This window comes from Conger conger, chromosome 9 (genome assembly GCF_963514075.1).
Source record: "Conger conger chromosome 9, fConCon1.1, whole genome shotgun sequence".
NCBI classification, from domain to species: Eukaryota; Metazoa; Chordata; class Actinopteri; order Anguilliformes; family Congridae; genus Conger; species Conger conger.
Window position 1 is genome coordinate 58,833,983 of NC_083768.1, and position 23,818 is coordinate 58,857,800.

Below are 23,818 nucleotides of genomic sequence, written 5' to 3' on the forward strand. Positions count from 1 at the left end.
GATACACAATATTAATACATATTTTCATAGTTCTTATCATTTTAATACCGATTAAGGCCAGACTTGGTTGAGTGTAGTACAATACTAAAACTGTCCACAAAACTGGAGTTTGTCGCTGTAATGATGTAGCGTTTGCATATTGGTCATCACTTTCTCTGGTGAATTCTATGGTAGCTGTGCCAATCGTGGGGGAAAAAAAGCAATCGGCCCGCATGAGTGAGAATCTTTCCCGGTTACTCGTCGTTTTAGCCGTCGCTGACCATCCTGCTGAGCTTGTTCTTAATAGAGTTTAAATCAGCCATATATATATTTTTGTACAAAAATAAAGACGGAAAATGCCGAAGAAAACGAAAGAAGTTGCCGAATGGGAAGGCGATGAGCCAACGCCAACAGGTAACGTTAATGTAGCCAGCTGTCGCAGCTAGCTAGCTAGGGCTGAATCCCACATTGTTCAATTCAGCTCAGTGCTTCAGTGTCGGCATGTGGGCTATCGTATTGATTTAGGCAAATGGTAGCTGTGTCACTAAAGCGGAATTCATTATAATTATTTATCATTCGTATTAGTTAAATGTCTGGGTAACGTGCATAGCTTTTTCAGCTGGTCATGAGTGGTCTACATATGTAATGTGTCAATTCATTAATATTACACAATCTTTGACACAGTCGTTAGCGAGATGGCAAGCTTGGCTAATTTTTGCTACTATACAGTTCTATCTGAGGTCCGTTAGTTTGCTAGCAAGCTCGCGCTGCCTCAAAACGCGTGATGTACTAACTAACTTACAGCTTAGTATGAAGCGTAGTCAGCTAGCCTACTTGAACATAGCAGGTGTAACGTTAACTAACCATGAACAATTTCAACTCGTTCGCCGATGGCGTAGTTCCTGTGCACTCAGCTGACCTGGCTAAGTTATGAAAACTGCTGTGTTCACAAAACGTTAGGTAGCTGACTGGCAAGCAAATGACAGTAACAGCGATTACCTTTCTCTCCTTTTTGTGCTAGCCTTCAATCCGTTTTTCGCACGATAAATTCCGTCCCTGACAGTTGTTAGCTAACGTCAGTTGGTAAAGTAGCGGTGATGACATAATTATACCAACTTGTAGGTAGCTACCCTCACAGTAAATTGATAGTTATCGGAGGTTGGGACATTTTCTGTAATTTAAGACAACATGAAGACGTCAGTCATTTTGAACATGTATATTTCTCTCTCGCAACAGAAAAAGCTGTAAAGAAAGGAAAGAAAGACAAGAAAGGGAAGAAAACGGTAGGTACTTTCCGTTTATTCTGCTTTATTTGTATAGCGCATTTTACGGAGACGTCGCAACGACGATGGCACTGACTGCCATGGCCCGCTCTCTGTGTTGACAGGAGTAAACATGACATTATTTGTGCCTAAGGGACAGTGCCTCATGCTAACTGGTAACACCTTTAAAATAATCATAAAATAATTTTGCTGCGTCAATGTTTGGCAGAAGGAAATGCCCCAGGTTTCTGCCGAGGTAGTGAAATGTAAACTGTATAAAAAGGTTATAAGAATCATGTTTTAATTTGCAAGTAAATTAATTGAGTTTGTCTGAAAAAAGGGAAAATGTACATTAACTTGACACACTATTGAACATTGAGGGCCCTGTTTCATGGACTCGGATTAAGTAAGTCCTGCACTAAATTGGGTAATGTTTCGAGAATCTCTGTGCAAAATTGAATTTAGTTTAGGACTAGGCTTACTTTGTGTCTCTGGAACTGGCCCTAAGTGTTAGATCATCTATCTAGGTCCTGGTGTCGGGAGATGAGGTATGTAAAATGGTCCTGGAGTCTCTGAAGTAACCCCTCTCTGCCTCCCTCTCGCCCTCCTTTCTCAGTTCTTTGAGGAGCTAGCATCGGATAATAAACCGGAGAAGGAGGAGGAACCTGTTGTCAAGGATGGTCATGGAAAGCAGGTACACCAGAATGGGGAATTTGGGCATCAAAGTGACTTTACATTCCACTGCTTCTTGCCGACTCGCGGATGGAGGCTGATGTGGCCAGCATTGGACTGTTGGACTGGGCCTTAGACCGGGGTAGAACTGTTTCTGTAACTTACACTTCCACACAAACTGTGTCCACCCAGCGTATCTCAGCTCCTTATAAGGTTACCTGTAAACTCTTACAGTAAGCCAAGGCTGCTTTGCTTGACTTCACTGCCCCGCCCAGTGGGTGCTTCAGTTCAAAATCACACCATAGTGGCACATTTGTGTTAAAAAATAAATTGTGTGGTCTTAATTGAGTGCTATTCTCTCTGTGCGAGTAATATACACAGGCAGGACCACTGTCAATCACTGCCTGTCCCCATGACAACATCACATGACGATGTTGACGTGGCTCATTTAAAATGCACATTTGGGCTGATGTAAAAGGAGCCTCTGTGTAACCATCCTCCTTCACTCTCTTTTTATTGCCTACAGACCATTACTTGTGCAGAAAATTAATCGGTTTTTTTTCACACAAAATGGTGGTGAAACTCCCCCTCACTCACGCTAACCCCCCCCCCCACCCCCTCCTGCTGCAGCCCCAGAAGAAGAGAGATCGGCGGAAAGGGAAAGGGAGAGGTGGAGCGGGTGATGACGAGGATGAGGAGGTGATGCAGAGGCTGAAGAAGCTGTCGGTGCAGCCCAGCGACGAAGAGGAGGAAGAGGAAGAGCCCGGTAAACGCGCCTGGGCGGGGCTGTGTGCTGTGATGGACAGACCGTTTTATTTGAAAGGCTGTAAAGAAGCGTGTAACTGGTGATAGAAATGACATTAACACTGCTGTCCCTCCTGCCCTTGTCCTTCAGTGGTCATGCGCAACGTGGGTGGAAAGAAAAATAAGGTACGCTTTTTACATTTAGAGCCTTTTCTTTTTTTTTTATGTGGGAATATCCGTGTATTTAATGTGGTCAGAGCCTGAGGGTAGCTCTCCGTGCTGTTTGCACCCGCTTAACGTGTAAGTGGCCCTTTAATCGTGCATGACAACATTTATAAGATTCATTTTAGGTAAAAGAAAATGGTCGCCACAAACTAGTTTTTGCATTTAATTTGCGAACCTCCTGCTCTGTGGAGTTGATCATTCTCAGATTTTGGGTGTCGATTGTATGTATCGCCATGTTAAATCATTTTACCCTTGGTTCTCTGTCCTTCCATCTCTCTCTCTCTCTCTCTCTCTCTCTCTCTCTTTCTCTCTCTCTCTCAGGGTGGGAATATATTTGCTGCTCTCAGTCAGGGGCAGAGTGATGAGGATGAGGATGGCAGTAGAGATGAAGAGGAAGAGGAGGAGGAGGAGAAGGCACTGAATGAGAAACCCAGCCGCAAGGTGAGTAGGGATATGTAGTTTCCTCCTGGGAAATATGAAGACGTGTAAACGTGAATTAATTTCAGAACAGGATGTGCTTTTAAAGTATGGCGGGTTCAGAATGTAGCTGGACAGGAACTTCGGATGAAGGAGCTATTCAGAATTGTCTGATAATGTAAACTGCCATTTTATAAGGATTATCATTGTCTAGCTTTTGTCATTAATATTTGATGTCACGTGACCTACTGCTTCATAGTTTTAATGCGTCTGTGCCCTGAACCCAAGTTCTGTTGCAGGGATACTAACCGCCATGCTGTCGCGATGTTGTTGTATGTTCACTCCACACACGTGTGCTCAGCTGGTCCCTCCCATTTTCCCCTTTCCCATGTTAATAATAAAAGTATGTTAAAGTATAATTATACAAACTCGCATTTCATTCTGAAGTATGAAATTGTATACTTCAGCATACGATTATTTCACATGGGTTTCCCTCCCTATTGCTCCGCCCACTCTGCCTTGTTGCCCTTCCCCTTCACGAACGGACACGCCCCCTTCCCCTTCCCCTGCCTCTGTCCTCGCTCTGACCCTTTCGTTCACCCGCCTGTCTCACCACATCCACGGTCATAAACGCATGTGTGTACTTCAGTGTGTGTCTGCGGTTGTGTTAGTGTCTGTGTGTGCTTGTTTGAGTGTTGTATTAACAGGAATGCTAATTATGTCACCCGTAAAGCCATTCCACTAACGATAACCAGTCGAGCTGATGCAGCATACTAACCCCAGCGCTCAGGAGCGACCTAAGCCAATCAGAATAATCTCTGTTATGGCCTTATGCAGTTTGATTGGTCAGAGACAGGATTAGACTGTAGTTGATTGGACAGGATCTTGGGTTGCCAAGAAATTTAAATGATACAATTCTGCAGTGTTGATCTGTGTGTGTGAGGTGACGAGACTGTAAAGTAAGAGTGTGTGTGTGTGTGTGTGTGTGTGTGTGTGTGTGTGTGTGTGTGTGTGTGTGTGTGTGTGTGTGTGCGCGCGCGCACCTACACGTGTGATCCAGGCGGTCGCTCAGGACGATCTGGATGAGGAGGGAGACAAGGTGCCGAAAGGCAAGAAAAAAGAGAAATCTAAAATGAAGAAAACCAAGGTGGGTGCAGACACAGACCCCTCCTCCTCTCCTCCCTCTCTGAGTTCCTGTATCCCTCCTTCACTGCTCCCTCCGTCTTTACGCTTTGCTGCCGTTTTAAAGACTTTCCGCTCAGCCCACCCGCGCTGGCTCATGGAGGGGTGACTGGGGGGGTTATGCTAAATCTCACCCCCCCCTCTCTGGGGACAGGAGGCATCTGATGAAGAGAGGGATGAGGAGGAGGAGGAGAAGAAAGATGCGGATGAAAAGAGGGTGGTGATGAAGAAGGACAATAAGCCCCCCGTGAAAGCACAGAAGGTGAGACTTCTCCTCTCCCGCGTTCTCTCTCCACCTCTTCCCCTCTCCTCTCCTGCCTTCTCTCTCTCCATCTCTTCCTCTATCTCTTCTCACTGTATTGGTGTGAAGTGATTTGAGATCCCTAAAAGGGTCAAGGTGCAGCTTTTTTCATAGCGGTGTACACTTATCGAGCACTTTATTAGGAACACTTTATTACACCTAGTTATTCATCTAATCATCATAACTCTTGGATAGGCTGTAGCAGTAGAAGTCTAAAAAAGAAGTCTAAATACCCAATAAAGTGCTGGGTGAAGATAGATGTGTGTGTGAGCAGACACTAACGTTGTGTGTCGTCGTCCCCCCCCCCCCCCAGCAGGAGGAGGAAGAGGTAGAGAAACCACTGAAGGCCCCGCAGAAGGTGGTGAAGAAGGAGCAACCGAAGGTGAGTGCCAGTGTGAATTAGCAGTGTTAAAACTGTCGCTGAATTAGCAGTGTTAAAACTGTCGCTGAATTAGCAGTGTTAAAACTGTCGCTGAATTGGCAGTGTTAAAACTGTCGCTGAATTAGCAATGTTAAAACTGTAGCGCTGAATTAGCAGTGTTAAAACTGTAGCGCTGAATTAGCGGTGTTAAAACTGTAGCGCTGAATTAGCGGTGTTAAAACTGTAGCGCTGAATTAGCAGTGTTAAAACTGTAGCGCTGAATTAGCAGTGTTAAAACTGTAGCGCTGAATTAGCAGTGTTAAAACTGTAGCGCTGAATTAGCAGTGTTAAAACTGTAGCGCTGAATGAGCAGTGTTAAAACTGTAGCGCTGAATTAGCAGTGTTAAAACTGTCGCGCTGAATTAGCAGTGTTAAAACTGTCGCGCTGAATTAGCAGTGTTAAAACTGTAGCGCTGAATTAGCAGTGTTAAAACTGTAGCGCTGAATTAGCAGTGTTAAAACTGTAGCGCTGAATTAGCAGTGTTAAAACTGTCGCGCTGAATTAGCAGTGTTAAAACTGTAGCGCTGAATTAGCAGTGTTAAAACTGTAGCGCTGAATTAGCAGTGTTAAAACTGTCGTGCTGAATTAGCAGTGTTAAAACTGTCGCGCTGAATTAGCAGTGTTAAAATTGTAGCGCTGAATTAGCAGTGTTAAAATTGTAGCTGAATTAGCAGTGTTAAAACTGTCGCGCTGAATTAGCAGTGTTAAAACTGTAGCTGAATTAGCTGTGTTAAAACTGTAGCTGAATTAGCAGTGTTAAAGCTGTCGCGCTGAATTAGCAGTATTAAAACTGTCGCGCTGAATTAGCAGTGTTAAAACTGTCGCGCTGAATTAGCAGTGTTAAAACTGTCGCGCTGAATTAGCAGTGTTAAAACTGTCGCGCTGAATTAGCAGTGTTAAAACTGTAGCTGAATTAGCAGTGTTAAAACTGTCGCGCTGAATTAGCAGTGTTAAAACTGTAGCTGAATTAGCTGTGTTAAAACTGTAGCTGAATTAGCTGTGTTAAAACTGTAGCTGAATTGGCAGTGTTAAAACTGTAGCTGAATTAGCTGTGTTAAAACTGTAGCTGAATTAGCTGTGTTAAAACTGTAGCTGAATTAGCTGTGTTAAAACTGTAGCTGAATTAGCAGTGTTAAAACTGTCGCGCTGAATTAGCGGTGTTAAAACTGTAGCTGAATTAGCAGTGTTAAAACTGTCGCGCTGAATTAGCTGTGTTAAAACTGTAGCTGAATTAGCTGTGTTAAAACTGTAGCTGAATTAGCAGTGTTAAAACTGTAGCGCTGAATTAGCAGTGTTAAAACTGTAGCTGAATTAGCAGTGTTAAAACTGTCGCTGAATTAGCAGTGTTAAAACTGTAGCGCTGAATTAGCAGTGTTAAAACTGTCGCGCTGAATTAGCAGTGTTAAAACTGTAGCTGAATTAGCTGTGTTAAAACTGTAGCTGAATTAGCTGTGTTAAAACTGTAGCTGAATTAGCAGTGTTAAAACTGTCGCGCTGAATTAGCGGTGTTAAAACTGTAGCTGAATTAGCAGTGTTAAAACTGTCGCGCTGAATTAGCAGTGTTAAAACTGTCGCGCTGAATTAGCAGTGTTAAAACTAGCTGAATTAGCAGTGTTAAAACTGTAGCTGAATTAGCTGTGTTAAAACTGTAGCTGAATTAGCAGTGTTAAAACTGTAGCGCTGAATTAGCAGTGTTAAAACTGGAGCGCTGAATTAGCTGTGTTAAAACTGTCGCTGAATTAGCAGTGTTAAAACTGTCGCTGAATTAGCTGTGTTAAAACTGTAGCGCTGAATTAGCAGTGTTAAAACTGTCGCTGAATTAGCAGTGTTAAAACTGTAGCGCTGAATTAGCTGTGTTAAAACTGTAGCGCTGAATTAGCTGTGTTAGAACTGTAGCGCTGAATTAGCTGTGTTAAAACTGTAGCGCTGAATTAGCAGTGTTAAAACTGTCGCTGAATTAGCAGTGTTAAAACTGTCGCTGAATTAGCTGTGTTAAAACTGTCGCTGAATTAGCGGTGTTAAAACTGTAGCGCTGAATTAGCAGTGTTAAAACTGTCGCTGAATTAGCAGTGTTAAAACTGTAGCTGAATTAGCTGTGTTAAAACTGTAGCGCTTAATTAGCAGTGTTAAAACTGTCACTGAATTAGCAGTGTTAAAACTGTCGCGCTGAATTAGCAGTGTTAAAACTGTAGCGCTGAATTAGCAGTGTTAAAACTGTAGCGCTGAATTAGCGGTGTTAAATCACTGTAACTTTCTGAATCATTCTAAGTTCCCACTGGTTTAATTGTCAGTTTTTTGGAAATGGGTACTTTGTATAATGGTTGTACAGATTTTTCAGGGTTCTGAAAGTGAAGTTTGGTAAACTTGTGTTTTTTTTTTTGGGTACAGCTGTATGGGCACTTGAAGAGTTGGGGAGTTGGGGGGTGGGGGGGGGTGGGGGGATGGGAGTCAGGTGTGAAGACAGTCTGGCCAATCAGCAGCAGTAATTACCCGGGCGAAAGTAAAACCGGGGCTGGGTTTGGATTGGAGGACCAGAATTGATGATCCCTGGTGGAGCGGATGGTGATTGGGTGCGATTGCGTTGTCCCGCCTTCTCTCTTAAAGAAAGCGAAACCCGTCCGCCCGCCACGCAGTGAGGAAGATGAGGATGAAGATGAGGAGGAGAAGAGCGAGGATATAGAAAAGGTACAACCTGCCCTTTGACCTGTGACCTCACAGGAAGTCTGCCTCTGACCATGCGGAGCAGGGTTCTCAAGTCCCATTGCATTACATTACATTACATTACATTAATGGCATTTGGCAGACGTACAGTTGATTAGACTAAGCAGGAGACAATCCTCCCCTGGAGCAATGCAGGGTTAAGGGCCTTGCTCAAGGGCCCAACGGCTGTGCGGATCTGATTGTGGCTACACCGGGATTAGAACCACCGACCTTGCGGGTCCCAGTACCTTAACCACTATGCTACCGTCCTCTTATCAACGTGCCGTGTTAACCACGCAAGGGCACAGTATGGCCCATAGGATTTCTATGCTCATGGTGTTTGGTCCTTTCTAGCGTGTTGACAACTTTCTAGACTTACTTCATCTATTGACATCTGCAGAGCTAGAAAGGGTCTGGTTCTGCTGGCTGGAAAGGTGGTGTGTGGCGTCGCCCTCTAGTGGCCAGAGGGAGCGACTGCCGTCATGTCCTGGCAGCTGTAATTCCTTGCACTCTTCCTGGTCATGTGGTCTGTATTTACTGCAGTGCACCCTGGGTACTGAAATGGGACAGGTGAGCGTTAACATGTACACCTCTGACAGGATGAGGAGGAGGATGGTGATGAAGAGGAGGGGGGCAAGGCGAAGGAGGCCGACCCCTACGCCAACATGAGCAAGAAGGAGAAGAAGAAGATGAAGAAGCAGGTGAGGAGTTCCGCTGCCCCGCACAGCCGTGTGTGTGTGTGTGTGTGTGTGTGTGTGTGTGTGTGTGTGTGAGAGTGTGTGTGAGTGTGAGTGTGTGAGTGTGTGTGAGTGTGAGTGTGTGAGTGTGTGAGTGTGTGAGTGCGTGAGTGTGTGAGTGTGTGTGTGTGTGTGTGTGTGTGTGTGTGTGTGTGTGTGTGTGTGTGTGTGTGTGTGTGTGTGAGAGTGTGTGTGAGTGTGTGAGTGTGTGAGTGAGTGAGTGTGTGAGTGAGTGTGTGAGTGTGTGAGTGTGTGAGTGAGTGAGTGAGTGAGTGAGTGAGTGAGTGAGTGAGTGAGTGAGTGAGTGAGTGAGTGAGTGAGTGAGTGTGTGAGAGTAATACTATCTCTGTCCTGCAGCTGGAGTATGAGAGGCAGGTTGCCAGTGTTCGTGCTCAGAGCGCCACAGAGGGGGATTTCTCTGTGTCCCAGGCAGAGCTGTCCTCCAGACAGGCCATGCTGGAGAACGCCTCCGACATCAAGGTAACGCTCTCTCTCCTGTAACGCTCCCTCTCTCCTGTAACGCTCCCTCTCTCTCCTGTAACGCTCCCTCTCTCTCCTGTAACGCTCCCTCTCTCTCCTGTAACGCTCCCTCTCTCTCCTGTAACGCTCTCTCTCCTGTAACGCTCCCTCTCTCTCCTGTAACGCTCTCTCTCTCCTGTAACGCTCCCTCTCCTGTAACGCTCTCTCTCTCCTGTAACGCTCTCTCTCCTGTAACCCTCTCTCTCCTGTAACGCTCCCTCTCTCTCCTGTAACGCTCCCTCTCTCTCCTGTAACGCTCCCTCTCCTGTAACGCTCCCTCTCTCCTGTAACGCTCCCTCTCTCCTGTAACGCTCCCTCTCTCTCCTGTAACGCTCCCTCTCTCTCCTGTAACGCTCCCTCTCTCCTGTAACGCTCTCTCTCTCTCTCTCTCTCTCTCCTGTCACGCTCTCTCTCTCTCTCTCTCTCTCTCTCCTGTAACGCTCTCTCTCTCTCTCTCTCTCTCTCTCCTGTAACGCTCCCTCTCTCCTGTAACGCTCTCTCTCTCTCTCTCTCTCTCTCTCTCTCCTGTAACGCTCCCTCTCTCCTGTAACGCTCTCTCTCCTGTAACGCTCTCTCTCTCTCTCTCTCTCTCTCCCTCTCTCCTGTAACGCTCTCTCTCTCCTGTAACGCACTCCCTCTCTCCTGTAACGCCCCCTCTCTCTCCTGTAACGCTCTCTCTCTCCTGTAACGCTCCCTCTCCTGTAACGCTCTCTCTCTCCTGTAACGTTCTCTCCTGTAACGCTGTCCTTAAGCCTCATTACTACATTTACTGTGTTATTATTGTGAGTTGGAAATAAATAATCTGGTGTAACGCGCGGTTTTGTGCTCTGCAGCTGGAGCGTTTCAGTATCTCTGCCCACGGGAAGGAGCTGTTTGTGAACGCCGATCTCCTCATCGTGGCGGGACGGCGCTACGGTCTGGTCGGCCCCAATGGGTCAGTGCCTCCCCGCGCCTCCAGAGGGCGATGTCTGTGTCCACTAACTGTTTTTCATTCTCTTATTTTATTAAATTTTTCTTGCAAAATGGCCGCCATTCCGTGTCATTTTTCTCTCTCTCTCTCTCAGTAAAGGGAAGACCACTCTTCTGAAGCACATTGCAAACAGAGCTCTCAGCATCCCCCCCAATATCGATGTGCTTCTGTGTGAACAAGGTACACTCCCCCTCTCTCCTTCCTCCCTACCTCCCTCCCTCCCTTCCTGCCCTCTCCCCTTCTCCCCCAGTGTGAGTGAGTGAGTGAGTGAGTGAGTGAGTGAGTGAGTGAGTGAGTGAGTGAGTGAGTGAGTGAGTGAGTGAGTGAGTGAGTGAGTGAGTGAGTGAGTGAGATGGTATGTGATGGTGTGTGTGTGAGAGTGATGGTGTGATGGTGTGTGTGATGGTGTGTGATGGTGTGTGATGGTGTGTGATGGTGTGTGATGGTGTGTGATGGTGTGTGATGGTGTGTGTGTGATGGTGTGTGATGGTGTGTGTGTGATGGTGTGTGATGGTGTGTGTGTGATGGTGTGTGTGTGATGGTGTGTGTGTGATGGTGTGTGATGGTGTGTGATGGTGTGTGATGGTGTGTGTGTGATGGTGTGTGATGGTGTGTGATGGTGTGTGATGGTGTGTGATGGTGTGTGATGGTGTGTGATGGTGTGTGTGTGATGGTGTGTGATGGTGTGTGATGGTGTGTGATGGTGTGTGTGTGATGGTGTGTGATGGTATATGATGGTGTGTGATGGTATATGATGGTGTGTGATGGTGTGTGATGGTGTGTGATGGTGTGTGACACTCAGAGGTGATGGCGGATGACACTCCGGCGGTGCAGGCGGTGCTGAAGGCCGATACCCGCCGCCTCAAGCTGCTGGAGGAGGAGCGACAGCTGCAGAACCTGCTGGAGAAAGGAGAGGACAGCGTGAGCGAGAGGCTGGAGAAGGTAAACCAGAGGAGAGGGTGAGCGAGAGGCTGTACTGAGTGTGTGTGCACTCTGTGGTCTCTGTACTGAGTGTGTGTGCGCTCTGTGGTTTCTGTACTGAGTGTGTGTGCTCTCTGGTCTCTGTACTGAGTGTGTGTGCGCGCTCTGTGGTCTCTGTACTGAGTGTGTGTGCACTCTGCGGTCTCTGTACTGAGTGTGTGTGCTCTCTGTGGTCTCTGTACTGAGTGTGTGTGCGCTCTGGTCTCTCTGTACTGAGTGTGTGTGGTCTCTCTGTACTGAGTGTGTGTGCTCTCTGTGGTCTCTCTGTACTGAGTGTGTGTGCGCGCTCTGTGGTCTCTGTACTGAGTGTGTGTGCGCTCTGGTCTCTCTGTACTGAGTGTGTGTGCTCTCTGGTTTCTGTACTGAGTGTGTGTGCTCTCTGTGGTCTCTGTACTGAGTGTGTGTGCGCGCTCTGTGGTCTCTGTACTGAGTGTGTGTGCTCTCTGTGGTCTCTCTGTACTGAGTGTGTGTGCGCTCTGGTCTCTCTGTACTGAGTGTGTGTGCTCTCTGTGGTCTCTGTACTGAGTGTGTGTGCTCTCTGTGGTCTCTGTACTGAGTGTGTGTGCACTCTGGTCTCTCTGTACTGAGTGTGTGTGCTCTCTGTGGTCTCTGTACTGAGTGTGTGTGCTCTCTGTGGTCTCTGTACTGAGTGTGTGTGCTCTCTGTGGTCTCTGTACTGAGTGTGTGTGCTCTCTGTGGTCTCTCTGTACTGAGTGTGTGCTCTCTGTGGTCTCTCTGTACTGAGTGTGTGTGCTCTCTGTGGTCTCTGTACTGAGTGTGTGTGCGCTCTGGTCTCTCTGTACTGAGTGTGTGTGGTCTCTCTGTACTGAGTGTGTGTGCTCTCTCTGGTCTCTGTACTGAGTGTGTGTGCTCTCTGTGGTCTCTCTGTACTGAGTGTGTGTGCTCTCTGTGGTCTCTGTACTGAGTGTGTGTGCTCTCTGGTCTCTGTACTGAGTGTGTGTGCGCGCTCTGTGGTCTCTGTACTGAGTGTGTGTGCGCTCTGGTCTCTCTGTACTGAGTGTGTGTGCTCTCTGTGGTCTCTGTACTGAGTGTGTGTGCTCTCTGGTCTCTACTGAGTGTGTGTGCGCGCTCTGTGGTCTCTGTACTGAGTGTGTGTGCTCTCTGTGGTCTCTCTGTACTGAGTGTGTGTGCGCTCTGGTCTCTGTACTGAGTGTGTGTGCTCTCTGTGGTCTCTGTACTGAGTGTGTGTGCGCGCTCTGTGGTCTCTTTGTACTGAGTGTGTGTGCGCGCTCTGTGGTCTCTCTACTGAGTGTGTGTGCACTCTGGTCTCTCTGTACTGAGTGTGTGTGCTCTCTGTGGTCTCTGTACTGAGTGTGTGTGCTCTCTGTGGTCTCTGTACTGAGTGTGTGTGCTCTCTGTGGTCTCTGTACTGAGTGTGTGTGCGCTCTGTGGTCTCTCTGTACTGAGTGTGTGCTCTCTGTGGTCTCTCTGTACTGAGTGTGTGCACTCTGTGGTCTCTCTGTACTGAGTGTGTGTGCACTCTGTGGTCTCTGTACTCAGTGTTAGTGCGCCCTGTGGTCTCTGTACTCAGTGTTAGTGCGCCCTGTGGTCTCTGTACTCCGTGTTAGTGTGCCCTGTGGTCTCTGTACTCAGTGTTAGTGCGCCCTGTGGTCTCTGTACTCAGTGTTAGTGCGCCCTGTGGTCTCTGTACTCAGTGTTAGTGCGCCCTGTGGTCTCTCAGGTGTACGAGGAGTTGCGGGTTATCGGGGCAGCAGCAGCAGAGGCGAAAGCCCGTAGGATCCTGGCTGGTCTCTCCTTCACCCCGGAGATGCAGAACCGAGCAACCAAGAAGTTCTCTGGGGGCTGGAGGATGAGGGTGTCTCTGGCCAGGTGTGTCTACGTCACGGTGGTCAGACATTACAGACATGACCCGAAGGAAAGACTAACAGGAAATGTTCTCTCTCTCTCTCTCTCTCTCTCTCTCTCTCTCTCTCTCTCTCTCTCTCTCTCTCTCTCTCCCCCTCTCCCCCTCTCCCTCTCTCTCTCTCTCTCCCCCTCTCCCCCTCTCTCTCCCCCTCTCCCTCTCTCCCTCTCTCTCCCCCTCTCCCCCTCTCCCCCTCTCTCTCCCCCTCTCCCTCTCTCTCTCTCACTCTCTCTCTCTCTCTCTCTGTCTCTCTCTCTCCCTCCCCCTCTCTCGCTCTCTCTTGCTCTCTCTCAGGGCTCTGTTCATGGAGCCCACTCTGTTGATGCTGGATGAGCCCACAAACCACCTGGACCTGAATGCTGTGATCTGGCTCAACAAGTATGTATATGTGTGTGCCTGTGCGTGTGTGCCTGTGCGTGTGTGCCTGTGCGTGTGTGCCTGTGCGTGTGTGCGTGTGTGCCTGTGCGTGTGTGCGTGTGTGCCTGTGCCTGTGCGTGTGTGCCTGTGCCTGTGCGTGTGTGCCTGTGCGTGTGTGCCTGTGCCTGTGCGTGTGTGCCTGTGCGTGTGTGCGTGTGTGCCTGTGCGTGTGTGCCTGTGCTTGTGTGTGCCTGTGTGTGCCTGTGTGTGCTTGTGTGTGCTTGTGTGTGCCTGTGTGTGCTTGTGTGTGCCTGTGCGTGCCTGTGCGTGTCTGGGCTGACCTTTCTCACACTCTCCCTCCTCTTCCTCAGTTACCTGCAGGGCTGGAAGAAGACCCTGCTCATCGTGTCCCATGACCAGAGCTTCCTGGACGATGTCTGTACTGACATCATCCACCTGGACAACCAGAAGCTCTATTACTACAGGGGCAATTACCGTGAGTACAAAACACTACTGGGGCAATGACCGTGAGTGCAAAACACTACAGGGGCAATTACCGTGAGTGCAAAACACTACTGGGGCAATGACCGTGAGTGCAAAACACTACGGGGACAATAGTGTTTTTGTAGGCCAACCCAACAGTTTTTCACCATGGCTTTTCTGCCGAATATAAGGTTTGTGGTTTGAGTGCTAAGCAACGGTGCTGTAAGAACCCCCCAAATACACCAGGAGGCGGAAGTATCCAAGAGGTGAAGGAAACGCGTGTAGTCTGACCAATGCTACTGGAGCAGGGTTAATTTAATTTTGTTCTCGTTTATCTGACTCCAAATGATAAGTTCAACTGCTCCTCTGTTCTAACAGTTCAACAAAAGGAACTGCAAATGTCTGCCAGTAGTGTGGCTCTATATGATCGCTATCTATTTATATAGACCCTGCGTTATATAACCCTGCATTGCTCCAGGGGATAATGCCAATAATGTAAGACGCGGACGTGCCTGTGGCCTGTATAGCCTACAGTGATACACTTAGTATGTATCTTGTGACGGCACTGGTGTATGGACGAGTGACCACGGGGTGCAGGTATCCTAGGTTGTCTGTGTCTGTGAGGACTCTACACTGCTGCCTGTGCAGTGGTGTGAGTCAAGAGGATGCAGGTTCAAATGAATACAGTTTATTCAACAATGTGCAATGCAGGAATATAATTGAATGGCTATACGCGAATGGTGCACAGGAGGTCGTATTATCGAGTCTCCCCGAACCATTCCACATTTCCCTCTATATACCCAGGGTTTACAGGAAAAACAACAAATCATCAAATAAAGAGTCACAAGATGGTGGTAACAACAATGGCCCTGCTGATGTTATCTCTGTATGTCTAACAAACCTGAGTAACCTTTGTATTACAGCTGGATGCTGACTCACAGGTAACTTGCATTACCTGTGGTTTATTCCTACAAGATCTTTATTCAGCAACCAGTGTACTACACCACCAATGACACCAAACTATTTCCCACAACACAAGCTATCTAAAGATAACCAAACACTGTCTGTGGAAAACCCATGGGCTATACTATTTCAACTTCAAACAGTTCTGGGAGCATTCCACTGAGGTGGCAGAATTGCGCAGAGGCAGCACAATGATGGGAGCAATAGTCCTGTATTGAAGAGCACTGTCTTTTCATCAAGCCTTGCTGACCCTGTGTCAACATGGTCAACACAGTCTGTTTCCTTTTGGGGGTCTGCAGAGAGGCACACATGTAAAATGTCCTACATTAGCTTAAGAGAGTTTCTTAAGTCAACTGTGAATTTCTATTTTGTTATGGTGGTTTAAAAAGGCTAATTTCTAACATGGTTGCAAATTGAAACCACACCAACGGTCAAATTTTGCTCCAGTTTCATACCAGCCGCCTGCAGGTAACATTGACATTGTAGTTCCAATGTAGCAACTTGTTATCAACTTGGCACGGATGGTGCAGTGGGTAGCACTGCCGCCTCACAGCAAGGAGGTCCTGGGTTCGAATCCCCGTCAGCCGGGGCCTCTCTGTGCGGAGTTTACATGTTCTCCCCGTGTCTGCGTGGGTTTCCTCCGGGTACTCCGGTTTCCTCCCACAGTCCAAAGACATGCAGGGGTTAGGCTGATTGGAGAGTCTAAATTGCCCGTAGGTGTGAGTGAATGGTGTGTGTGCCCTGCGATGGACTGGCGACCTGTCCAGGGTGTATTCCTGCCTTTCGCCCAATGTATGCTGGGATAGGCTCCAGCCCCCCTGCGACCCTGTTCAGGATAAGCGGGTTAAGATAATGGATGGATGGATGGATATTAATGAATGTTAGTTAACTAATAAAACAAAACGTGAAATTTTCTTCAGCTTACGCTAACCACAGAGCTTATATCTGGCAGAAATCCAAATCTCCTGAGAAAAAGCATGTCTGTCGAGAACCCACTTTCTTCTGGGTTTAGGACTTCAAACTGTTGCTCTCAGAGTTTAAAACTCTACAGGGGCATTTTTTCTGAATGCAGAATATTCCGTCATAGCGAGTGTATTTGTACTGATGCGTGTGTGTGCGCCTGTGTGTGTGTGGTGTGTGTGTGCGTGCATGTGTGTGGCGTTCAGTGGCCTTTAAGAAGATGTACGTGCAGAAGCAGAAGGAGATGCAGAAACAGTACGATAAACAGGAGAAGAAGCTCAAAGACCTGAAAGCAGGAGGGAAATCCACCAAGCAAGCTGTGAGTCCATCTCTCTTTCTCTCTTCTTTCCCTCCCTCTCTTTCTCTCCTTCCCTCTGTTTCTCAGTCTTTCTCATACATTACTGGTGTTTTAAGGCCTTTTACTTTCTCTTATTCACTCTAAAAGTCAGTCCTGCTATTTGGAGAAATGGCCCCTAGGGAGTGACCTCACGGTGACCATGCACATCTCATCCCTCTCTCCCCTCCCTCCTGTCTCCCTCTCTCCCTCCCTCTCTCCTCCCTCCCTCCTGTCTCCCTCTCTCCCTCCCTCTCTCTCCCCCTCCCTCCTGTCTCTCTCTCCCCCTCTCTCCCCTCTCTCCCCTCTCTCCCCTCTCTCCCTCCCTCCCTCCTCTCTCTCATCTCTCTCTCTCTCTCTCTCTCTCTCTCTCTCTCCCTCAGGAGAAACAGACGAAGGAGGCTCTAACGAGGAAACAGCAGAAGGGGAGGAAGAAGGGCCAGGAGGAGGAGAGTCACGAGGCCCCGGAGCTGCTCAAACGGCCCAAAGAATACACCGTCAAATTCACCTTCCCCAACCCCCCTCCACTCTCTCCCCCCATCCTGGGCCTGCACAGTGAGTCTGTCCCTCTCCCCCTCTCTCTCTCTCCCTCTCCCTCCCTCTCTCTCTCTCTCTTCCCTCTCCCTCTCCCTCCCTCCTCTCTCTCTCTCTCTCTCTCTCGCTCTCTCTCTCCCCCCCATCCTGGGCCTGCACAGTGAGTCTGTCCCTCTCTCCCTCTCCCTCTCCCTCCCTCTCCTCTCTCCCTCCCTCTCTCTCTCCTCTCTCTCCCTCGTCTCTCTCTCTCTCTCTCTCTCTCTCTCTCTCTCTCTCTCTCTCCCCCCCATCCTGGGCCCTGCACAGTGAGTCTGTCCCTCTCTCCCTCTCGCCTCTCCCTCTCCTCTCCTCTCCCTCTCCCTCTCCCTCACTCTCCTCCTCCCTCTCTCTCTCTCTCTCTCTCTCTCTCTCTCGCTCTCTCTCTCTCTCTCTCGCTCTCGCTCTCGCTCTCTCCCCCCATCCTGGGCCTGCACAGTGAGTCTGTCCCTCTCCCCTCTCTTCCATCTCCTCAATCTCTCCCCCACCTTCTCTCTGTCTCTCTCCCTCTCTGTCTCACTCTCCCTTTCCCCCTCTCCCTCCCTCTTTCTTTCTCTGAGCAACAAGCACACTGAAAACACAACTTGATGAAGCAGAAGGAAATGGTTGTAGATTTAATTAGAGTTTCTCTCTCTCTCTCAGCTGTGGACTTCTGCTACGAGGGTCAGAAACCGCTGTTTAAAAACGTGGACTTTGGAATCGACATGGAGTCTCGAAGTGAGCATCTCTGATCTGTCATTCACCAAAGACTTCATTTGAGTCACCAAAGACCCCTCTACCTAAAACCCTTTTATTATTCATAAGTATGACTGTCTTGTTGTGTTACAAACCGCAGTGGAGGAGTATTTAGGGTTTATCATTAGCCCCCTGCTGACTGAATGCTGTGTGGAGTATTTAGGGTTTATCATTAGCCCCCTGCTGACTGAATGCTGTGTGGAGTATTGAGGGTTTATCATGAGCCTGCTGACTGAATGCTGTGTGGAGTATTGAGGGTTTATTATTAAGCCTGCTAACTGAATGCTGTGTGGAGTATTTAGGGTTTATCATGAGCCTGCTGACTGAATGCTTTGTGGAGTATTTAGGGTTTATCATTAGCCTGCTGCTTGTGGCTGTGATGGAGAATGAGCTGCTGCTTCTCTCTCCCAGTTTGTATCGTGGGACCCAACGGTGTCGGGAAAAGTACCCTACTGCTCCTGCTCACAGGCAAATTGACTCCGGTGAGTGTGTACGAACGTGTGTGTGTGTGTGTGTGTGTGTACGAACGCGTGTGTGCGTGCACATATGTGCATGTTTCTGTTCGTGTCAGTACGTACGTGCATGTTTGTGTTAGTGTGTCTGTACATATGTATGTGCGTGTTTCTGTTCGCGTCAGTACGTACGTGCATGTTTGTGTTAGTGTGTCTGTACATATGTATGTGCGTGTTTCTGTTCGTGTCAGTACGTACGTGCATGTTTGTGTTAGTGTGTCTGTACATATGTATGTGCGTGTTTCTGTTCGTGTCAGTACGTACGTGCATGTTTGTGTTAGTGTGTCTGTACATATGTATGTGCGTGTTTCTGTTCGTGTCAGTACGTACGTGCATGTTTGTGTTAGTGTGTCTGTACATATGTATGTGCGTGTTTCTGTTCGTGTCAGTACGTACGTGCATGTTTGTGTTAGTGTGTCTGTACATATGTATGTGCGTGTTTCTGTTCGTGTCAGTACGTACGTGCATGTTTGTGTTAGTGTGTCTGTACATATGTATGTGCGTGTTTCCGTTAGTGTGTGTGTGTGTATGTACGTGCGTGTTTGTGTTAGTGTGTCTGTATGTATGTGCGTGTTTCTGTTAGTGTGCGTGTGTGCGTGCGTGCGTGTGTGTGCGTGTCGTCTCTTTGATCTGATCGTTCGTGTTTCTGTTTGTAGAATGAGGGACGTGGACAGTAACTGAGTGTTCTATGTTTCAGACTCGAGGAGAAATGAGGAAGAATCATAGACTGGTGAGTACACCTCTCTCTCTCTCTCTCTCTCTCACTCTATCTCACTCTCGCTCTCACACACATAAGAAAGAGTGCATACTAAAATGGAATACAAATACTGTAACAAGGTGCACCGTAACACTAAATACATGTTGGTTGTCATGGTTGCTGTTAAAGGATGTTAACCCTCTCTGTGCAGAAAGTGGGCTTCTTCAACCAGCAGTACGCAGACCAGCTGACCATGGAGGAGTCGGCCACGGAATACCTGCAGCGAAACTTCAACCTGCCGTACCAGGACAGCAGGAAGTGCCTGGGCCGCTTCGGACTGGAGAGCCACGCCCACACCATCCAGATCTCCAAACTCTCAGGTAACCATGGCTACTCGTGACTAGAGTACTCACTCCACGGATTCATGAGCTCCAGGGAGTTGGGGATTTGCTCTCAACGCTGTTCTCTGACTGCAGGTGGCCAGAAAGCCAGGGTTGTGTTCGCTGAGCTGTCCTGCCGACAACCTGACGTGCTCATCCTGGTGAGTGTGTGAGTGTGAGTGTGTGAGTGTGTGTGTGAGAGTGTGTGAGTGTGAGTGTGAGTGAGTGTGAGTGAGTGTGAGTGAGTGTGAGTGTGTGTGAGTGAGTGTGAGTGAGTGTGAGAGAGTGTGAGAGAGTGTGAGAGAGTGTGAGAGAGTGTGAGAGAGTGTGAGAGAGTGTGAGAGAGTGTGAGAGAGTGAGAGAGTGAGAGAGTGAGAGAGTGAGAGAGTGAGAGAGTGAGAGAGTGTGAGAACACCTGCATGTGATGACTCTTAGAAGCAGGATACTTTTACATCATTAAGTTTTTAATTTGTTGAATCGGTCATTGTGAAAACAAGGTGCATTGTACAGATCATGCGAGTCCAGGTATGTGTGTAAACCTCGACTCTGTTCCTGTCAGGATGAGCCCACCAACAACCTGGACATCGAGTCGATCGACGCCTTATCTGAAGCCATTAACGAGTATAAGGGAGGCAAGTATCTTAACATTTCAAATAAATAATTCACTGTGCCTGAGTCTGTTCATATCGTGCAACTTTTAATTTCGTAAAAATTACCGTGCAAAGCTTCAATCTGTAAAGTTACCGGGCCGTTACTGGGCTTCAGTCTATAGTGTGCCATTACTAAACTTTGGTCTATAAAGTTAGCATGCAATTTCAAACTAAACTTAGCATGCTGTTGGTAAGCTTCAGTCCATATGCTGGTACTTGGCCCTGGTCTTGCGCCCCTCCCCCCCCCCGGGGATTAAGCGGAGGACGCTCTGGACCGGGCCGGCGCCGCGGGGGTGTTCTGACGGCCCGCGGCTCTGCTTCCAGCCGTGATCATCGTGAGCCACGACGCCCGGCTGATCACCGAGACGCAGTGCCAGCTGTGGGTGGTGGAAGACCGCTCGGTCAACCAGATCGACGGCGACTTCGAGGACTACAAGCGCGAGGTCCTGGAGGCCCTGGGGGAGACGCTGGTGCACAAGACCAAAGAATGACCGGGGGGGGGGGCCGCGGTGCCGGGGCGGGCGGTGGGGGAGTGTGCTGACGGGGGCGAAACATTACCACAGAATCTACACCACGCTTAGTCCTGGGGCGCTGAAGGGGGCTAGCTCAGCGGCGGTGTACTGGCGCCATCTTGTGTCTGCGGAACGGCGGCGCAAGCCAATGTCACGGCCCTCTTCACCCAGTGCACATCCTCCCCCTCTGATTGGCCGGCACACGCCGTGTGACGCGTGTGGGCCAGTCAGGGATGAGCGAACGCTGTGTGTTTTGGAAAGTGATGCGCCGTGTGCCAAGTTGCCGTTGCAGGCCAAAGGAAAGTTCGTTTTAACCAATCGGCTGATGGCACAAGAACGAGACTGGTGGTACCGTACTGTAGGCTAGGCTTGGAGCAGTATGCATCGAGTGGAAACAGTACTTTAACTTTGGCCCAGGAAGTAAAGAACGTATACATATAGCTGTATCACTGATATTAAACTTTGAATTTAGGGGTGGGACAAAGCGGGAATTTGAAAATATGGACATAATTACATGAATGCTACTAACTATAAAATAAATGGATTTTTGCACCAATTTTTTGTTGCCAAGTTGTTTTATTACATGAACTCAAGCACATTCTATTAACTGAGCATTCTAATGCACATGTAACAATCACTACTGGTAAAGCAGGGGAGGCCTTGAACACCAAAATCTCTGCAGAGGGTTAACACAGGGGTGCACAGCAAGGGCCAATCAGGCTTCAGGATTTTGTGCCAACTTCTACTATTAATGATTTGACTAAATAATGTCTTGATCAGACACTGGTACCTGCACCAGCTGCAGACTGAAAGTGTGTCCTACAGACTGCACTGTGCTGAAGTCCAGGAGCCAACCAACCTCATTTCTTCAGCCGTCAGAAAAATAAATTAAGGTCATTGGAACAAAAAGCGGCTGGCAGACCGGACCTCCAGGACCGGAGTTGTGCACCCCTGGGTTAACAGAAGGGGAAAAGTATCATTGGCAGACTGAAGAGGTCTCACTTGGAACCGGCCAATCAATTTACAGATTTTAATCCTCCACAGTATCTGTTCCCTTTATTTAAGATAATCCTTGTACACCTTCTTAATTCGAGCCACCTCAGACTCATCAGGCTGCAAGCTGCCGTACCACTCGTACCAGGTCTCACCAGAGGTCAGGCACGGAGGCGGTGGGGTGTGCCCCACGGCATCATGGGAGTTGGAGTAGTCCTCCCCTGTGAATTCTACATAGGGCACCTGGAAGGGTAGCAGACCTGAGAGGGGGAGAGAGAGATACTGTATATATACACACACACACACTGAGTCAACCTACAAGTGTGAACCAACTGTAGCGGGAGACACTTGAATGATTGTGTGTGTATGGTGTTTGCAGGGAAGTGAAACCATCAGAAGAATGATTAAAGGTGAATCAGGCACAAAATGGCAGGAGTGGGTTCTACGCTATGGTGGCGCTGGCAGTTGAGGCCGACCCAATCCACCCCAGTGAAATTCTGCAGTGGAAGGCAGCATGTGAACACTGCTTTATGGTCATCTTACCGTGGTCCCTGGCGGTTTCGATGGCCCGGTTTAATTGTTTCTGCTGCTTCATGCACACGCCTGGGGAGGAGATGGCAGCGTCAGCATCAGGGACCCCTGCCGTGCTTTAACGGGAACGCACGTGTGCGTGAAAGACCGCAGCATCGTTACCTGTGCGAGTGGGGTCATAGACGATCCCTGTGTGAGGACTAACGAACTGCTCGAGCAGCTTCACGTTCTGTAGAGGGGGAGAAACGTGCGCGCGCACGCACACAAAATAGAGCATTTTATCACGCAAACCTGTCAAAGTTATCAGACCATCAAACGAATCCTAGGTCAACACACGATGAGGCATGATGATTACAAACACTGATTTTAATTGCTTTTTTTTGTTTGTTTAAAGAATACAAACACTGGGGGCTTCAAAAGCAACAGTCTACTGCATGGCAGTCCTTGTACACAGTGTTTCACAGACCCGATAGTTAGCCAAAGGTGTTGGAACAAGTTAGATTTTTTTGTAACGGTGTGTTTTACCCGACAGAGAAGGTAGTTTAGGAACCTCTGTAGAACTGTACTACACATATTCACGTTGCAAAAGGCGACTGTAAATCGTCAGAGGCAGGAACAGACCTTATAGTGAATGGCGATATTGGGATCTCGGCAAATAGGGCAGGGATTTCCACAGATTTTTGTCCCTCTCTGCAAGGGAAAGACAAATTGCCAGGCAACTGTTTATTATTGATGCATTTTCAAAGGATTGGAACAAGACCGTCTCGTGCAATTCATTCACAAGTTACCCACAATGCAAGTCTTCCTTGTTTTCTGTGGAGGAATGCTTCCTTTGTGGTTTCTCCTGTAGTCGGACCATATTAGCTTGGAATTATACCGCGTAGTATACTCTGAGAGAAAAGGAAAAATGTGCCAAGTAGTTGTTTTTAATCAATGTCTCACTCACTCACTCACTCACTCACTATTAGCTAACGTTAGCGTGTCTTGTGGTCTATTGTCAACACAAACATCGTATCTTTACCTTCACTTTCAAGGTATTCCCAGGGTCTATCCTTATAACGAGAAGGTATTTCAGTGGCTTCGATGGCATCGCTTGCTTTGTCCGATTCAGACGCGACGGTACAAAAAGTGTAGTTTGAAGGTAACCTTATCCGGAGCTGCTGGTAGCCAACCCGAGACCATGTTGATAAAGGGGTTCTCTGTTAAACACGATAAGAGTAAGATATAACTGACAATTCAATTGATGCAATTTATCCAAAGCGAAATCCGCAAACTGGAGGCTATCCCCACCAAACACATGCCAGCAAGGCCCAACATAGCTATCACAACACACTTCTTCGTCTTTAATTCGAAGATCTGTAGATTGTCCGTGTTGTAACCATCAAGTTTTAGTTATACGTGTTAAACCGATAAGTACCCACCTCTGTCAGGAAAATTCTTTTCGAAACAATTGGCGAAAGGGTTCTAAGCGTCCTCAGCAAAATTACCAACGAGGGAGCCGCCATTTTGCCTTCTCGGCCAAAGTTGAAAGGTTAAGGTTAAACGGAAACCCTGTTAAAAACAAGAAAATATCACGGTTAATTGCTGACAAAATTATTTGTAATTATTACATATCAATGTGGGTTAGGTTCATTGTCGGAGTATTTTTCAATTATTGTGTAATTTTATTTGATAATTGCGTTGATCTACGCTCAGCTTTTGTTTTAAGAAAGTAGCCATTTTGGATACCTTGCTATCACGTGGCTTACAAATAAACCCGTTGTTATTTCTGGTCTTTACATTGCTAGTATTATTTTGGGCAATGCCTTCAGTTATTTCATAAACGTCACTGAATAATAGAACAGCAAATCCTTAGAACATAAATCATAACATATTTAGTTATTTGGGTTTGTAGCATGACGTTTATACAGGTTCGCATGGAAGTCCTATCACCATTACAAGTATATTACAAGTATAAGAATTTACACACGCAAAGTTAAATGGTGTGATATAGTTTCACCTGGTTGTAAGCGAACAAACTAAACCAAAATGTTTCACTATATGTGTACGTTCTGCTTGCATCGTTGTAAACTGTGTAAAAAAAATATATAAATATATCTCTAGCTATATCAGAACGTCTTGATATTCACAGTACTCAAAATGGCC

At 47.7% G+C, this 23,818-nt stretch overlaps 2 protein-coding genes across 6 annotated transcripts; one reads left to right on the top strand and one right to left on the bottom strand.

The window, feature by feature from the left end:
• The first annotated feature begins 171 nt into the window (after positions 1-171).
• abcf1 (ATP-binding cassette, sub-family F (GCN20), member 1) lies at positions 172-20,705 on the top strand. 3 transcript variants are annotated; one of them, XM_061255123.1, is made up of 27 exons: positions 172-393; positions 1,216-1,262; positions 1,858-1,935; positions 2,544-2,679; positions 2,809-2,843; positions 3,204-3,323; positions 4,360-4,446; positions 4,636-4,743; positions 5,096-5,164; positions 7,809-7,889; positions 8,504-8,605; positions 8,999-9,121; positions 9,994-10,094; positions 10,225-10,310; positions 10,933-11,072; positions 12,814-12,962; positions 13,291-13,374; positions 13,725-13,849; positions 15,966-16,078; positions 16,477-16,648; positions 17,306-17,380; positions 17,810-17,880; positions 18,608-18,640; positions 18,819-18,987; positions 19,084-19,148; positions 19,547-19,619; positions 19,962-20,705. In XM_061255123.1, exons 1-27 carry the CDS (start codon positions 336-338, stop codon positions 20,126-20,128), a joined length of 2,667 nt encoding a protein of 888 aa, XP_061111107.1. In that variant the 5' UTR covers positions 172-335; the 3' UTR covers positions 20,129-20,705. The 3 variants fall into 3 exon arrangements, with proteins under 3 accessions (XP_061111107.1, XP_061111108.1, XP_061111109.1); XM_061255124.1 differs by having other exon boundaries at positions 5,099-5,164; XM_061255125.1 differs by lacking the exon at positions 4,360-4,446.
• On the bottom strand, positions 19,431-23,785 carry mrps18b (mitochondrial ribosomal protein S18B). 3 transcript variants are annotated; one of them, XM_061255131.1, is made up of 8 exons: positions 23,673-23,785; positions 23,095-23,224; positions 22,695-22,872; positions 22,466-22,563; positions 22,295-22,363; positions 21,836-21,902; positions 21,686-21,745; positions 19,431-21,402 (listed from the first exon to the last, which is right to left on the bottom strand). In XM_061255131.1, the coding sequence occupies exons 2-8, from the start codon at positions 23,176-23,178 to the stop codon at positions 21,206-21,208; spliced, it is 753 nt and encodes a 250-aa protein (XP_061111115.1). In that variant the 5' UTR covers positions 23,179-23,224; positions 23,673-23,785; the 3' UTR covers positions 19,431-21,205. The 3 variants fall into 3 exon arrangements, with proteins under 3 accessions (XP_061111115.1, XP_061111116.1, XP_061111117.1); XM_061255132.1 differs by lacking the exon at positions 23,673-23,785 and having other exon boundaries at positions 23,095-23,329; XM_061255133.1 differs by lacking the exons at positions 22,466-22,563; positions 23,095-23,224; positions 23,673-23,785 and having other exon boundaries at positions 22,695-22,830.
• Positions 23,786-23,818: the final 33 nt, after the last annotated feature.